Raw genomic sequence first — 13147 nt, 5'->3', positions numbered from 1 at the left:
GTGCATTGAGCCGTATCTCGCTTTTGATGTTGGTGTTCATATTGTTAAATGATAAGTTGATGGTATGTTCAAAGACTTTAAAGCGCTCTTAACTTACGTGATGTCGAAGTCATAAATTATAAAATTTACAAAAAATAATACTTAATAAAATTTAAAAAAAAATTAAATTCAAAATTAAAGTATTATAAGAATGTCATGTTAGAATAAAACCTTTTTTAAATTTGTTTGTAAATTTTTAATGGAGATTTTATTTATTTTTTGGTTCTAAAGCCTGATGTTAAATTGTCATATTAATATGAGACACTTTTTAAATTCTTTTGTGGATTTTTTTAAAGATTTTATTTTTTTGTTGTAAAACTAAAATGTAAACTTGTTTTGTATTTGGTAAAATGGATTCTCACAAATGTTTTACAGTTAGTGACTTGTTTTAAATCGATCATTCATTTGTGCATAATTAATGAAATAATCTTAAAACAGAATTTTGTCTGTAAAAGTTAGGTTGTGTTATATCTTGCTGTTATCGCAGGCTAGATTCCATGTTTTATAAATAAACTTAACATCAAAATTAATTTCGGCATTCTTCATGTTAAACTTTTAATGCCAATTTTGCTAATATTTTATTTAAAAAAAATTTTTTTTTTTTTATTTAAATGTATTTTATATACTGCGGTCCGATTATATATTTTGTTAATGTCTAAAAATATTATTTGAATGCTTGAATTTAAATACACTCTGCTTGCGGTTATCTATTGTATTATAAAGCATATGTTTTTTGTGTTATAATGCATTGAGAATTGTGTTTTCTAATTTAGTATATGCGTTAAACAATGAAATATATGTCACTGTATCCCACAGGAATATCAAACGTACGGTTATTATTTCGCCAATATTTTTATAACGAGTCAACGAAATTTTTACTTCATGAGAGTCGATTTTTGTATTAAATCATGTATGTAAAAACGTTTTGCAAGTTGTAGCGTTCGTTCTGAAGTAACATTCGAAAACGTAAAGTTAAATTTAGATATGATAGATTGAAAACCGTTATGTGTCAATAGTTGTTTATTTTTGTTGGACGAATTTTTATTTTTTTGATAAAAATAAAAATCGAAAATAATTCATTGCGAATTTTTGTTTACTTAGAGCGTAATTTTAAGATATTTACTCGTAAGTACAAAGTGCTTGTAGCCCCGCGGGCCTCAGTTTATATTTTGTTACAAAAGTTGATTTTGTTTCGGATTATAAACTGCATCCTAACAAAAGTAAATACTTAAGCGATTGAGTTCTACGTTAAATAAATTTATTTTTAAGCAAAAAATATTTAAAAAAGGCATTTACAATGACATACATATTAGGTTATGTGCTTCGATTGCACATTTTTAGGCATGATGTAATATAAAAAAAAACAAAAACATAATGAGCTATTTAATTTTTTTTTTGATTTCTATTCAAATTTATTTTTATTTCAATTAACTCACAAAAAAATTTCACAATTTTTTTTGATTATGATTGTAAAAAAAAAAATTTATGCTTCGGATTTTGAATACAATTAACTTGTTGTTGTGTTAAAGAGTTTTCTATATAGCCATAACAGCTTTAATACCGTTCGCTCGATAACAGATTGCCTGGGAAAATGTTACATTTCATTTTTACTCCCTTTTATGAGCAATCTATAACAATTTTCAAAGTTTCTAATTATTTATTTTTCAGCAGATTTTATGTTATACTTGGGTAGTTTAACTTTTTATTAATTTTAAGCGTTTTTTTGTATCTCAAAATAGGTTTTGAAGCAATGCGAGCATATACATAACAATGCTTTGATTTATATTTAATAATTAATACGTTTCATGTTAAACTTACTTTACAAAGTGAATATAAGGCGAGGTTGTTTATGTTATAAAGTTTGTAATGGTCTCAGACACTTAAAACTTATTTATAATAACCTCCATATCCACTCTAAGACACTACAATGTGCTAAAAATGTTAAAACCGCTTTGATGTTAAAACCGCAAATGTTTGTTGTTAGATATAACTTGATATTCCTAAATGAGAATTCTTTTTTAATTAATTTGTGTTATAACATTAGGTATATTGCTTGTTATTGATAAAATATCACACTACTTAAGGGCCATATATGCAAACTGTAAAGCTGTTTCTCAAGATCACACAAATTTCATCTTTTACGCATTCACTGTTAAATTGACGACTAATTGCCAATAAATATAATTAGTGTTTTGCAGCTTGTCTTGGCCAATTAGGGCTATTGTTTTGCATTTTTAATAAACCAAAAAAATATGCTGTATTAAATGTGTAAATTTGCTGTAAATATTACATGCTTATAAGGCCACTGTTTGCTTGGGTCAAACAAGTTGTTAAAGTTTTTCGTAAATACTGTTGCTATTATCAAATTGTTTTGACCGTTAGTTTGTTACTTAATTGTTTTATGATTGTCTTTAGTTTGTATGAATTACGGCTTAGCCACTGTCTGAATACAACGTCGCATTGTAATATATGCTTACATGCAGTTAAATATAAGTAATTGTATTTTATAATATACACATCAGTTCAACCTTATAATTTTTGCATTTGTTTAACTTTATAATTTATCCAAGATTGTCTTTTCTTTGTTTAAACATGGGCTTAAGTAAAAAACCTTTTTTGACTTCACTGCGTGAGTTTTATTAGTCAAACTTCAATTAGGTTAATCTAGGCTTTCCGTCACACAAAATGAAGTTTGCATCGATAAATTGCGAGCCGAGGACTTAATTTTTGGCTGAATAAATTTTTCCTAATGGTTTTACATATAGAGTGTTACGCATTTACAATTTCTAACTGTTGTGATACAAAGTTATGGTAAATTATTGTATAATTATTTAAAAAACACAAAATATTTATAACTTTTTCCAGTAAATTGGAAAAATTTAAGTATGTGTGGTTTAATTGTTGGGCTAACTAAAAAGTCACTTAAATTATAAAATTATTCCAAATTTTTTTGGATAAACATTTTGTTGTATTCAAATTGCTTGTACTTTATTTAAATTCGTTTCATTTGTGATTTTGTTTTTAAAATTAATGTGTGCGCTCTTTTATAACGGATATGGATTATAAATTCTGCAATATTGGTTTAACGACAAGTCAATAACCTTAGTTCATTTGGTGTGGGCGTCTGTCTACTATATAAAAAGAGGATGCCAGTTCGGAATAAATAGTTTTACGAGTTTTTATATATGGATGTAATATAAGGAACAGTGTAAATTCATAAATTTTTTTTAAACTTTTTTTTTTAAAAATTGTTAAAATATGGGTCAGTTAAAAAAATATTATTAGCTGGTATTTTTACTCTTTTTTTTTGGTAAAAATTTAATCAATAATTATCCTTAATAAATTTGTAGTTTATGCATGGCGTAGCTATAGATTGTGCTTAGTTAAATTCGTGTTTCTTGTCTGGAACAGAAATCGCGCATTACTTTGAGTGAAAGTTGTAAGTCGGCCATATTGTTTTTCCTTTTTTGCTGACAAAAGGATCGCAGGCTCATAGTGGGTTAATTTTCTTTTTCAAATCTCGACAGGCGACGGTAAGCCGATATCTTCGAGGATTTATTACTTATCGATGCACGGCCAATCAAAAGCCGCCGTTAAGTCACGTGCAAACAGGATTTGCCCTGTCGCGTGCGATTGAATTCTCTCTTTTTTATCGACTTACCAGAAAGAAGAGAGAGGAGTCTCTTTCTCTTGCCTTCTCTCCCGGCTTCCGATTCTCCTTGTTTCTCTCTCCTATTGCTCTCCCAGCGGAGAGAATCGTAATTTCACTATTTCATTCACGTCAGTCTCAGCCGAGAGGTTTATTGCGAGTTTTTATATTCTCGAATACAGCTGCGACTAAACATCGCGCACACATCGAGTCGCTTGTTATTTACGCGCTACGTAGTTCTGTTGTTTACGATTGAAACTGTGTGGCTTCGGTCTATTGTTGGCAGTTATGAATTGATTCTCCATCGTTGTTTATATTCGAATAAAGTTGAAAGATAAAGAAAAGTTCAAAGACAGTATTGTTTTTAAGATAATATTAGACGTTAAAATGGCGGAGGAATACATTTCTGTATTTTTTATTAAAAAATATATATTCAGGGACAAGATAGCACAAAAGATTTGTGATTAGGTATTTTATTTTAATAAACTTTAAATACGATTTTGTATTTTTGTAGAAAGTAATAATAATAATAACAAACAGGAAACCTCATTTTAAAAGTTGGATATACACCAAAGTTTCGTGGAATACATATTTAAACCTATATGAGGGTAAGTTCTTTAAATATTCATGTTGTTTATTTGGTTAATACGCTGTAATTTCTTAAGCATCTTTCACTTGAATTATTATTCTCTGCGCAGCAGTGTAAGGGCGCCTAATTTTTCTTATCTGTTTAGTTTGTAAGACGTATATTTACACCGTGGAGGGCCTTTGACTAATCGATTCGAGCCGTAATAATAAATAAAATACATAATTTATAAGTTTTTTACTCGCGAAAGCGTGTTCGAATTAAAGTTCGATTTCTCAGAATGACAAGATTATAACATAAGACGAATGATTATTTGGATTAGGGATTATATAAAGCATATATGCTTCTCGTTAACCCCCCCAAAAAGACCAAAGATCAGTAAAAAATTAAATATTGCATAGGCTAAATATAATATTTTTAATTTAAAATTTTTTTAATGAGTTTAAAATAAGAAATGTGAACTTTTTAATTAAAAACATCGTTCAAAATTACATTAAGATAACGTTTGCCCTTTTTAAGTAGTCACGTGGTTTAAAGATAAAACTTGAATGCTAAGACAAAACAAAAACAAGTTCGGTCACGTTTTCTACACGCTCCGATGCTTAGATTATGACGTAAAACCCCGTGTCGTGACGTCATACCCGAAATAGCACCGCAGAGTGCTTTTGCAAACACGATCGGCGCACATGATAGCGAAGTGCGAAGCTTAATAAAGGCGCCGTTAATGACGTCATCTGTCATCCCGGGCGTGACGTCACTCGTGTCAGATTGAGATTTATTGGGCCGGGTGCTTTGTGTGGCATTTTGCCGTAATTCGAGATGCAGCGTTGTTTATGGTTCGTTAATGCGATAAAAACGGCCAATGATTACCTGCATTTGTCATTATTGCACAAATTTCGTCCCTACCTTTTTGGCCTGGTAAAAATCGCCTCCTCTTGCGGTGATTTGAACGAAAGAATCGCTTCTGATTAATTTAATTTTTGCCATAAACTCCGAGATATGAAAGTACGCGCTCTTGTTTCGTTTATAAATATCACATTAGTATCTTACACGACTGGCCAAGTGGGAATTTTGCACTTTGCGTCACGAAATAAATAATAAACAAACACGCACGGATCAGCAAGACGCACTGTTTATAGTGGCATTCGCCTCGGCTTAAACTGGCACATGTTCTTAATGAACTTATAATTTTTTCTCATTGAGATTATATAAACGTAAGTAACGTAGAAGAGTTTAAAAAATTGTTAGTTTTTATAAGTGTTATGATTTTTTAATAGTTTTCAGTGATGGCTAAGAATTTTGATGTGGCGAATAAAAGTTTTGGCAATATTTGACGCATTGTTATTTTATTTGCAGATTTTGTTATAAATCTTTGTGTCAAAGTGACATTATTACCTTTGGATCGTATTAAATTTGGATTATTACTTCATCTGACAATGTACTAGGAATCAAATATGGCGACAAGCTTTGAAGCTGGTGAGATCGGCCTTTGGAGTCTCGCCACCGCCTGCAACTCGTACTCAAACCCCCGTCAACTGCAGCGCGCTTCTCCCGAGGTCGGAAGATTCAATGACGAGTTAAGCGACATCGAACGTCACACTAGTAGTTGTTCCCCAGACTCACTTGATAGGCTAAGCCAAGGACGTACTGGATTTAGTCCATTATCTACCACCTCACAACCGTATGCACCGTTGGCTTCGAGCCCAGATACGGTATACAGTCCAGACTGTCTTAATTGTACTAATGGTGGATGTATGCATTCTGAGGTCAGAACTAACTGGCCAGTAGCAGGTCTACATGTATCTCCAAAGCGTAGGAAATTACATAGCATTGATGGGCCACATATTAGTAATCCATTATCGAATGGTATTTCAGCTAATACAACAGATTTACTTAATAAAACACAACCTGATTTAGATGAAAAACGGGAAAATTCTGGATTTTTAGCCAAGGTCCTGCCCACAAACTCGTACTATCCAATAACAATCAATCCTTCATCATCAAATGTTTTTTCTAAGCAGAACAATTATTCACAAAATGGCGGATCCCAAAATCAAAAATCTGCACAAAATTTGCAAAAAGAAGATTATATTGATCTTCGAAAAAGTTTTGAAGGTCCTGTCAAGAACCTAAACAAAGCTTTTGAGTCAGTTGAAAGCCGTAGCACAACTTCCAAAGAGCGCTTCACTCAAAGTTGCAAGGCCTTCAAAACATTACAGCAAATTGAAAAAACACCTTCTCGTAATGATTTAAGTTTTGTAGCTAGTCATGATATAAGCAAATTTGGAGCTTCTGACGCTGCAGAGGCATTACTTGATTTAAGCGAAGGAATCTTTCATACAGATAGTACCGCTGCACATAACGATAATAACAATAGTTCCAAAACATTATCCAAGGAAGCGTTTAAGTCTTATGAATTTAAAACGCAAAATTCAATTCCAGTTGTAAGTGAAAATCACAATTCTTACACCTCAACACCACGTTTAACTAGCATGAGTGATAATATCTTACAGGGTAACCAATATGAAAACAGTGACGTTAAGGACATACCTCTAACCCCTGTCAAGGATGATGTTGCTAATAAGTTTCACTTCAAAAAAGCGTTTTGCCGAAAATTTGCACAGTCTTTGGACCAACCTACACCGCTGTTACCACAAACAATTCTACCGGAAAACGAGCCTCAAATTTCCGCCAAACAAAATACGATGTCTGATGTTAAAAACAAAAATGGCGTCTCTGAAAATAGCGACTTAGTAAAAAACTCAGAAGCCGAGTTTAAGAAAAGTAATTTTGGAGAACATAACAAACAAACATCGTCGCTTAAAAACACAAATAATAAAACGCTTGTATTAAATACCTATTCAGTTAAACAAGACAGTAAACCAAAACCATCGAAACAATTACAAAAGGCAAACTCCATTGAAAATATAATTAAAGAGTCAAAGCCCCCAAGCAAGGATCGCTCGAAGTCCAAACTCCACTCAAACTTGTATCGAAATTCTTTAACTCAAGATGAGTCATCAACTGAGTCCATTGGCGACTCCGACCAAGAAGATTACGCCATCGAGTCAGATTTGAGCAGTGAATACTCAAGTGAAAGCGATGAAGAAGAGGAAGAAAATATTACTCAAGAAGAAGAGCGTCAAAACAATTTGGAACTTATTGAGGAAAAGTCACAAGATACTTACCTTAAGAAACCATCGTTTATACTTAGTAAGCCCAAATTTTCTTTACCCAATAAAAGTGCGATTTCTTGTAACAAGTCGCATACCAAGTTCGGTTTCACCACGCCCGCATTCCAGACCTCCAAATCTGCAAAAGATCAAAAGTATTTCAATTTCAACAAAAACGATCTGAGCGATCTAAGTTCAACAAAGGTAACAGATTATCGCATTACTTCCGAGCGAGTACCTCGCGCGCCGTCTCCTAAGCCTGGTTTTCGAATCAAGAAGGCAACTTTCACGTTCAGCGGGCAAGGCAAGGGAGCAGATGACATCACGGCTAAACCGAGGAGATTAAGCGTGATGTCACAAAGCCAGGATACGGGTGAGTGCGCATCAATTTCTTCACAGATCATGAGCAAGGCGCCGTTGGGATTCGTTGCCGGCAAATCAAAGCCTGCCGAATTTAGGTTTTTACCGCAAAATTGCCAACCACAAACGACAGTTTTATCGGATAATATGCACTCAAATAGCGCGGCAACCTTTGGCTCGTTCATGCGGGAAGTATCGTTCGAGAAACTGTCATCAACCGCGAGAGAAAGTCGCCAAAACAGCCACGATATTACAAATAAACAACTTAAATCAAAGTCGAAAGCACCGTACGATAAACATAGATTGCCACGGCCGACAGCCCGATCGCCCGCTTTGGAAGCTCAAGCCACTCAGAAAGGTCGAAAGCGAAAATTGATCGACGCTCTCACTAAAAAGCAAATTTCTCCCGCAAAAAAGCACAAGTTAATTGCGCACAGTAGGAAGTCGTCGTTAAGTGATACGAAAGAAACGAGCTCATATGAATCAGATTGTTCCAGCGTGATTGTCAAGACTTCGTCGCGACGCAAGCCTGACTTTGTGCCGCGCAAGAAAGTTAAATCGAACGAATTCAGCTTAAGAAAAGGAGAACTGTTTCCGCGGAATGACGGCACTTCGGAATTCGACAGGTTATCGGACAGACCTTATAATCCATTACAAAATATTAAACGCAGAATAACGCGTTGTGATTCGTGGAGCACGGACTCTATATCGTCATCGCGTACACCGTCTTTGTGCGATGAAAACTACCCTAAAACGTCGAAGAAGAAATCCAAACTCTCGCCGCGCAAGAAAAGACGACACAAAAAGTTGTACCGCGAATTGGAGATATCAAAGTCGAAAAGATCTAACTCCCAGGAGGCTAAATCGAAGCGAAACTCTTCGATATCGCTCAGACCGTCGGCCAGATGTCTTCCCGCTAATTTAAACTCCACTAAGTCAGACCCAGGAGGTCGCAAGGATACTAACAACTACGATAAAAGTGATCGTCTATCATCACTTACGAAATGTACTCCTTTAAAATTCAGTATTCTTTCTTGTATTCAATCACCGGCTTCTCTAATGCCAGGCCCAGTCAAAGGGGAGTTAAGGCCTAGTTATTGGGGTACAAAAGGTCGGCTTAAAAGTCAGAGTCCCAACGGTTCAGTCCTGTCTTGGCAGACTGGTAAAGACGCGACGGAGTTAAAGCAAAAAAGGCAGAGGGGTCGATGGCGAAATATGAACTTAAATATGTTTTGTATGGGAGGTGCTTCATAATACCAAACATTTAAACATTTTTTATCACAAGCTGTCTGAATTAAAATATAAGTTTTGATCAAAAGTTGCATTTCAAATCAGCATTTTTATAGTTTTTGGTAATTTTTTTATATATATATATAAAAGACTAGCAGTTTTAATTAATTGGTTATATGTTTTTGGCTGTTAATTAATTAGGCTAATTTTGATAACCTAAAATCTCATTAAAATTATTTGTACAACTTAAGAAATTTTTATTCTTTTGCGAAAATTTTAAACGATAATTAAAAATAATTTATTTTGTTATTTAAAAATATATATTATTTAATTAAAATTTTTTCTGGCTTTGGAATATAATTTTTTCCTTTTAATATAAATATTTTTACATTTTTTATACATTCTGAAAAATTTCTGTATTTTTATACGTCGTATAGACAAAAAATTCACGTTACTTGTAGTCAAACCACTACACCATCGTTGCATTTTCAGAATTTGTTAAAATTTTTTGCTTTTCATGTTCTTTGCAATATTTTTTTTGCTTTTGTGATTATGCTTTGCGTTAAAATGCAGTGTCAAAATAAAAAAATAATCAAAAATATTTACTATTTTCCACTGAAAATCATAAAATTCAAATATATAACTTAGGTAGTTCGGTTTTTGAAGCCTACCTTTTGTTGGGGGATACACTGAATCAGTGACGTCATTTTCCCGATAAGAAAATGTAAAATGACGTCACGATATATTTGCTATTTGTAGTCAAACACAAATTAGTTTGATCTTAACACAGGAGTAAATACTAAAACAGCGGTGACGTCAGATGTCAAAATGACGTCATAATTAAATGCAAATATTACATTATAAAGTTATTTAAAAAAACTATATCATTAAATAGTTTTGGTAATGAAGACATTTATATATAACCTTGTAGATTTTTTATTCAATAAATTTTTGTCCGATCACGTTACGCATCTGTATACCCAACGATAACGTAAGACTAAAATCATGTAATCCAATTATAAGCAATAAATGCAAAACGTGTTGCCTATGTTTAATGTCTTAACATGTCTTCTTACAAAATACCTTCAACTTACAAAATTTTTCTGATATTGTAGATTTTTATCTTAAACAAAATGCTTGACGTATTCGTACGTTATTGGAGATAAAATAGTTGCATAACATACCTACGTAAAAGGTATTAAAAAACAATTTAAAAAAATTTATGTCGACATTGTGTATGTAATTTCTAATTCGGATTATTTAATTTCTTAGTTATATTCATATCATATTACAACAAAACTGTTATATCTTATTACATTTTTAATCTGTTTGTTGTGCTCATATGATTACAGCATAAACCTAAGATGTTCGTTAAGTGTTTATGTTATAACGACAAATTCAAATTGTAGTGCATTAGGGTTCAAATAATTTTTATTCAACTTTTGATCTTGATTGTTTTTACAATGTTTTTGGTGTTTTAAGTTTATTTGGTGGAAAAGGTGTGCTAATAGAGCATGTACACGCCAGGTTTAAGGGCGAACAATGGGGCTTGAACCCGAAACCCTCCGGTCCTAAGTTCGATGCCTTGAGCAACTTTTCATAAAATACAAAATTGTAAACCAAATATTTTTTAACAAATAAAAATTTAACTAAATGATTCTATAAATAGTTTACGTATTTCTAAGTATCTGCTTTTTATTTGATACTCCTTTTATCGAAAATTCATGACGTCACCTCGTCCAATTATGGCAATGTAACGGTGCTTAAGTCTACAAGACTCAAATGCCAATTTGTTTATATTAAAAGTACTTTTGTATTTATGTGGTCTGGCCTGTTAAAAATTTAATCCACTACTTAAATCACGTTAAATAATAATATATAGTGTTCTTTATAGATTTTTCAAAATTTAGACTAAGTCTTACAACGCTTCTTTATTTGGCAAATTAAGTCTTGTTTAAGGTTTTGAAATATTTATATTTACGTACCTCGTGCGGTTGTAGATTAATATGCGGAAAGATATTAATTTAGATAGTTAAGCAAAATTTGAATACTGTTGGATTACGTTTTTGGGTAACGTAACCTATAACCTTTGTCATAGGTTTGTCCAATGTATTTGATTGTTTGTATTTTAGCTTATTGTAATAAAACGTGGTTTTCATATGATTTACGTCAGTTATAAATAACTTATACCATCAAAGGCAGCTTTCAACGGTTTAAAGAATTACTTTTTCTGATATCGGATATGGCAACTAAAATACAAGATATTCAATGTGAACTGATGACAGATTTTGTTTTTATTTATAAGTATATTTCCTTTAAAGCTTGGTTTAAGACAGTATTATGTTATTATAAACAGTATTTGTGCAAAGCATTAAAAAAATCCCAGTTTTCTATGGGTAAAAAAATGTTTTTTTTATTTAATAATTATGTAAAAAAAAATATTTTTATAAGTATTTGTTTTTTCGATAAAAACAAACCCGTTCATAATTGTAATTTCACTTTCAAACTGATTACAAATTTTTAAATTAGTATTATCATGTTTTCTATAAACGAACAATTAAAGTTTAAGTCTTCACAACTTATGTTTGTTTATTAGATTACAAGATTTAATTTAAACTTGATCAGATAACTTGCCGACATTTGTGTTTTTGTTTACATTGTTTAAAGTAAGCTTATAAATTCGACAAGAGAACTAAGTAACCCTATAATTAGTTTAATTAACATGTTATTAAACCAACAACCTTCATCAGAATAATTTTCAACTGGCTTCAAAATTGAGTTTTGATAACATAGCTCTTCGTGGCATAGTTACATGTATTTATTTTGTGAGCTGGACTCTCGTTTAAAGACGTAAAGGCTTGTTTGATGCATATATGTGCGCATAAAGATTGTGCAAAGTTGCTTGACAGATGATTGATTAAAAAACTTTCAATTTAATTTGGTTGTAACCCAGTTCATTTAAACAAACAAGAGATACACAGCTCGCTAATGCCGTAAACCGCTCGATCTTATTAAGTTTTATCAGAAACGAAGTAAAGCTGGCTGCGATGCATAACAAGATACGGGCGAACATTTTAATAATAATGGCGTTACTTTTGGCTTATCGCCGTTTTCGACGTTTCAGTAAACAGAAAGCGGCGTTAAGACTCTGTCGCCTTATGCCCATGATTAAGCCGTTTTTGATTGCTTTGCTGTCAACGCCCGTTTATACTTACCTTAATAATAAGGTTCGTACAACGGCACTAAAGGTGCTTATACGACTTTACGACTTCGCTTTTATAGCCCAGTCATTGAACTGGCATTAATGTACAGTATGTTTTATTGATAACATAAATCGCCTTTTGGAGTTAAGGTCTGGTAGGCCGTTGTTTATGAGCAATCAAGACCTAATACCTCGAATAAAACACGAGTGTTTATATGCTTAAGATACATCTTAAATACTTATTTAATTCCTGTCAGATGTAATCTTACATAATGACGTCATTCTTAAAATTGCAAAGATAAAATCGTTTAAGGATTGGATTTTGGTTCATAAAAAGGGGTCAAAAATTTCATCAAAATGGTCTACTTTTAGGAATGGATTTGGTTCAAAAAAATTAGTTCAAAAATTCAAAAAAATTGATTCAGAGTTAAGGATTAAATTTGGTTTATGAAAATTTATTTAAAATTTTTTAATTCACTTACCTTTTTTGTTAACTCACTTAGAAAACGTAATTTACTAAGCCAAAACATTTCAAAATATGGTCTTAAAATTTATAGTATGGTGTGTACATTAATGTATTAAACTTTGCTATATTAAAATGTGCTAATAGTTTAGTGTGTAGATTAACTTAAGCTTGTTTAACATTGGGATCGACCTAATTAGAAAATTACATAAACAAATGCGGGCGCCTAATAACTTTGCAGCACTCTAATCCCATTTTTAAAACCACTTTATTGTTCGTAGTTTTGTAAGTTTATTTTTAATACTAATTTTCTTTGGTTGAACAATAAATCTTTTTTATTAATTTTATTCAATTGTGTGTAGTAGTAAATGCAATTTCAAATGGATTGGTATGATGTTAAATCGGCCATTTTGTAGGCTATATCTTATTGGCGCCATTTTTACAT

The 13147-nt window shown here is 32.1% G+C and overlaps 1 protein-coding gene across 1 annotated transcript; it reads left to right on the top strand.

Annotated features, from left to right (window-relative positions):
- The first annotated feature begins 4088 nt into the window (after positions 1–4088).
- LOC145759317 (uncharacterized) lies at positions 4089–9307 on the top strand. Its single transcript, XM_082573122.1, has 2 exons — positions 4089–4296; positions 5631–9307. The coding sequence occupies exon 2, from the start codon at positions 5729–5731 to the stop codon at positions 9059–9061; it is 3333 nt and encodes a 1110-aa protein (XP_082429248.1). The 5' UTR covers positions 4089–4296; positions 5631–5728; the 3' UTR covers positions 9062–9307.
- Positions 9308–13147: the final 3840 nt, after the last annotated feature.

Source organism: Corella eumyota, chromosome 7, assembly GCF_963082875.1.
Source record: "Corella eumyota chromosome 7, kaCorEumy4.1, whole genome shotgun sequence".
In the NCBI taxonomy this organism is placed as follows: Eukaryota; Metazoa; Chordata; class Ascidiacea; order Phlebobranchia; family Corellidae; genus Corella; species Corella eumyota.
This window is presented reverse-complemented; position numbering and strand designations above follow the sequence as displayed.

Coding starts and splice junctions, on each gene's coding strand:
- LOC145759317 (XM_082573122.1), top strand. CDS start 5,729: ATGGCGACAAGCTTTGAAGCTGGTGAGATCGGCCTTTGGAGTCTCGCC.